Source organism: Taeniopygia guttata, chromosome 1A (assembly GCF_048771995.1).
Source record: "Taeniopygia guttata chromosome 1A, bTaeGut7.mat, whole genome shotgun sequence".
Lineage (NCBI taxonomy): Eukaryota > Metazoa > Chordata > Aves > Passeriformes > Estrildidae > Taeniopygia > Taeniopygia guttata.
Window position 1 is genome coordinate 293,619 of NC_133025.1, and position 3,520 is coordinate 297,138.

General features: G+C 66.2%; 1 protein-coding gene across 1 annotated transcript; it reads right to left on the minus strand.

Moving 5' to 3' along the window:
* Positions 1-755: 755 nt before the first annotated feature.
* On the minus strand, positions 756-2,940 carry LOC121469167 (uncharacterized). The gene is made up of 3 exons (XM_072917906.1): positions 2,783-2,940; positions 1,418-1,538; positions 756-1,223 (listed from the first exon to the last, which is right to left on the minus strand). The coding sequence occupies exons 1-3, from the start codon at positions 2,887-2,889 to the stop codon at positions 963-965; spliced, it is 489 nt and encodes a 162-aa protein (XP_072774007.1). The 5' UTR covers positions 2,890-2,940; the 3' UTR covers positions 756-962.
* Positions 2,941-3,520: the final 580 nt, after the last annotated feature.

Consider the following 3,520-nt stretch of genomic DNA (forward strand, 5'->3'; position numbering starts at 1 on the left):
GGAGAGCCCCTCGGGGCTGGCTCCCAGCTCCCGGCCCCTCGCAGCGCCCAGGGAAGGGAACATCCCGTCACGGCTCCGTGAACTCAGCACCCCCCAAATAGCCCGGCCAGCCTGGCCCCCAGCAGGAGCGCTCCGGCCCCGGCGCGGGCCTGCGGATGATCTTACAGCCTGGGAAGCTCCAAACATGCTGCTCCTGCCCATAAAAAGCAAAGGGCTTTGGGCATGGAATCATCGGGAACACGGGGATTGCGCCAGCCGGGGGAGACGCTCCCAGGAGGCAGCATTGTTGGAACGGCGAAAGGGCAGAGGGAGCTGAGGCTGGGGGCGGGGGGAGCCCCAAAACACAGCTCAGTCCCGGCCCTGACCCTTCCAAGCGTTTGTGAAACGCACCCAGAGCTCTGCTGCCGCCGTTCGCTCCTTGGCCGCCTCATCCCGGCAGGAATACACAACCCAAGCTGTGCGCCAGAACCTGTTCTGAGGAACACAGAGGTGGTTATTCTGTTATACTGTGATCCCTATTTATCGATTGCCCCCAGATCCCAGTCTGGCCCATACCACTGGCTCTGGAGACCATCCCAGAGAGCTGGAAGCTGGCAGAAGCCATCCCCTCCCAGCACTGCTTGAGGCTCAGGCCCTGGGCACCACCCCAGCCGTGGAGCCCATCTGGTGGCAAGAGACTGCACAGGGAAGTCCTGGTCAGTGAGAAGCCCAGTTTACCCGCCAGGAAGAGGAAAAACACCTCACTGGAGCAATGCTCCAATGGATAAAATTGGAATTTAATTAAGTTAAGGAGATATTTGCAGAACTAGGAGATCCAAACTGCCCTCCCAGCACACCATGAGCTGCCCCCTGCCTGGACACACGTGGAGACAACGGTGTCTCCTGGGCCGCAGCTGGTCCCGCTCTTCTGCAATTCCCAGGAATTCTTCTTCCTTATCTTATCTGGCCACCCACGGCTGTCCTCATCCGCCGCCGTCGCCAGGGCCAGCCCGCAGGTCCGGGCGCAGGCGGATCTCCACCAGCCGGATGGCGCGGAGCAGCACGGCCAGCTGGGAGCACACCCGGGCCACCACGTCCAGCACAGGATCCGTCAGGTCCCGGACACCACCCAGCACCTTCAGCAGGAAGAGCAGGAGCGGCTGCAGCAGGCTGTGGAACGCCGCCGCCAGGAAGGGCTTCAGGACGTGGTCGCCAATGGCTGTCAGGACACCGACCACCAGCGCCTGGATTTGGGGTGAAATCCTGTGTTTGAGGGATACTTGCCAGCAGGAGTCACCAAATATGGGCTGAGACACAAAAATTCCACTACGGGAGAGGAAACGTGCAACAGTGGGAAACAGAGGTTCCTCCTCCCAGTACTGAGGGACTTTGCCATCCTTAGCAGCTGCTCCGGCCGTGGCTCTGCAGGGCGGCTCACCTGGACCACGGCCTCGCCAAGGAAGCGGATCAGCTCCACCAGGAACAGGCTGAACACGCTGACCAGGCACCGCGGGATGGCAAAGAATTCCCGCAGCTTCCGCTGGATCGTCCACTCGGAGCTGCCGTGGAGAACAGGGAGGGTCAGAGCCGGAGAGCTGACCTGCTGAGGGGATGGACCTCCATCCCGGAACAGAGCCGGCATCCCAGGCAGCTCCTTGGCAGCACGTCCCAGCTCCACAGCCACCAGATTAGTGAGGAGAGAGCGCTGGAGCTGTGTTCCCACAGGCTCTTCCCGTATGGCCCAAACCCGCCTGAAGTAGCCCCAAAAGCCAGTCCACGGGGATGGCACCCAGAGCAGCGGCTGGCCGGGGAAGCAGCAGCCCAGCTCCAGGGAATCCCATCCAACAGCACCTGGAGCAGCTCCGCGTGGGCAGTTCCCAGGCTCCCTCTCATGGCCACTGCCACGAGGTGATCCGGAGATTTATTCCGGTTCCTCTTTCCAGAAAAATACAAAGAGCAATGGGTGAATTGTGCCAGGCTGGGAGGAAACCCCAACCTAGCGGAGCAGCAGTGTGCCGGGAATGTGACGGCAGGAGCACCAGTTTGGGGTGGAAGGAGCCACTGCAGGATGACCCAAACCCTGAGGTTTTCCCCCATCTTGTCCCCGTTTCCCAGAACCCCAGCCGAGATGCTCGGTGCTGCTGCTCACACCCCCAGGATCCCACTCTGCAGAAACCCCCAGTGAGGCCTGAGCAGACACCAGGGTGGATCCTGGGGGAAATATCCTTTAGCACCCCATAACTGGTGGCCTCGCTGCCTCTCCCATCTGGGATCAGGCCCTGCCGGACCCACACAGGCTGCAGCTGTCCGTGGGATCACCGGGATCCCGGGAGGAGCAGGGACAGGGCGAGAACAGGCACTGCGGTGGGACAAGCCGCAGAGCAGCCGGTGATCCAGCCGGGAATCCCCCGGCTCCTCCGCCCCGGGGACCCACGGGCTCCGCTCCTGTCCCTGCTCACGGGCACCTGAGCCTCTTTCCCTGGGAATCCACCGGGATCTGCTCTCCTCTTCCCCCGGGATCCGCGGGGCTCTGCTCCCGCACCACCACCCTGGATCCAGCGGGATCTGCTCCTCTCGAGAAAGCCCCGCTCCCGTTCCCGGCGGTCGCACCGAGATCGGGGCGAAAAATAACATTAAACCCCCGAGATCCGCAAGCTAAACCGGGCGAGACCGGCCCAGGCCCGTCGGGGCCCCCGAGTCCCCTCCGTCCCCCCGGGGCCGTCCCGACAGCGGCGCCGCCGGGCACACATCCGCTCCAGGGTCCCGTCCCCGGCGGGTCCCGGGGCAGGGGGAGTCCCGGTACCTCCTTCGGTTCTTCCTCCCGGGGCGGGGCGGGGGCACCGGCGGCACCGGGGGGGCGCGGGGGGCACCGGGGGAACCCGGCGTGCGGCGGGGCACGCCCGGCGCCATGCGAGCACCCCGCCCCGGGACCGGCACCGCCCACGGGAGCGGCCCCCGAGACCGGGACCGCCCCCGGGACCGGCACCGCCCCCGAGACCGGGACCGGGACCGCCCCCCGGACCGGCCCCGCCCCCGAGACCGGGACCGGGACCGCCCCCCGGACCGGCACCGCCCCCGAGTCCGGACCGGGACCGCCCTCGGGACCGCCCCCGCCCCCGAGACCGGCACCGCCCCCCGGGACCGGCACCGCCCACCCCGCTCTGGCCCCGCCCCTGGACACGCCCACCAAAGCCACGCCCCCTCGTTGACAGACAGCTGGTTCGGGGGCGGGGCTCGGGCGCACGGGCCCGCCCACTGATGAGTGACAGCGGGTGGAGCCAATCAAACCCCACGAAGGCGCCCGGGTGTTCCCGCCCACCGCGGAGATCCCCGCGCGTCACGTGGAGAGGGAAATAGGCACTGTGTATGCAAATATATGCAAAGCGTATGTTAATGAGGGGTCTGCCAGTGCCAGCAGTGCGGGCTGACAGCCGGGGAGCTGGGGCAGGACCCGGAAAGGGACACGAGGCTGGGGACACGGGGAGGACACGGGGGACAAGGACGGGGGACGTGGGGGTGACGACGGGGGCCACACGTGGGG

Coding starts and splice junctions, on each gene's coding strand:
- LOC121469167 (XM_072917906.1), bottom strand. CDS start 2,889: ATGGCGCCGGGCGTGCCCCGCCGCACGCCGGGTTCCCCCGGTGCCCCC. Junction 1,539..2,782: donor GGGAGGAAGAACCGAAGGAG/GTACCGGGACTC, acceptor TCTCCACGGCAG/CTCCGAGTGGACGATCCAGC. Junction 1,224..1,417: donor TTGGCGAGGCCGTGGTCCAG/GTGAGCCGCCCT, acceptor CCCCAAATCCAG/GCGCTGGTGGTCGGTGTCCT.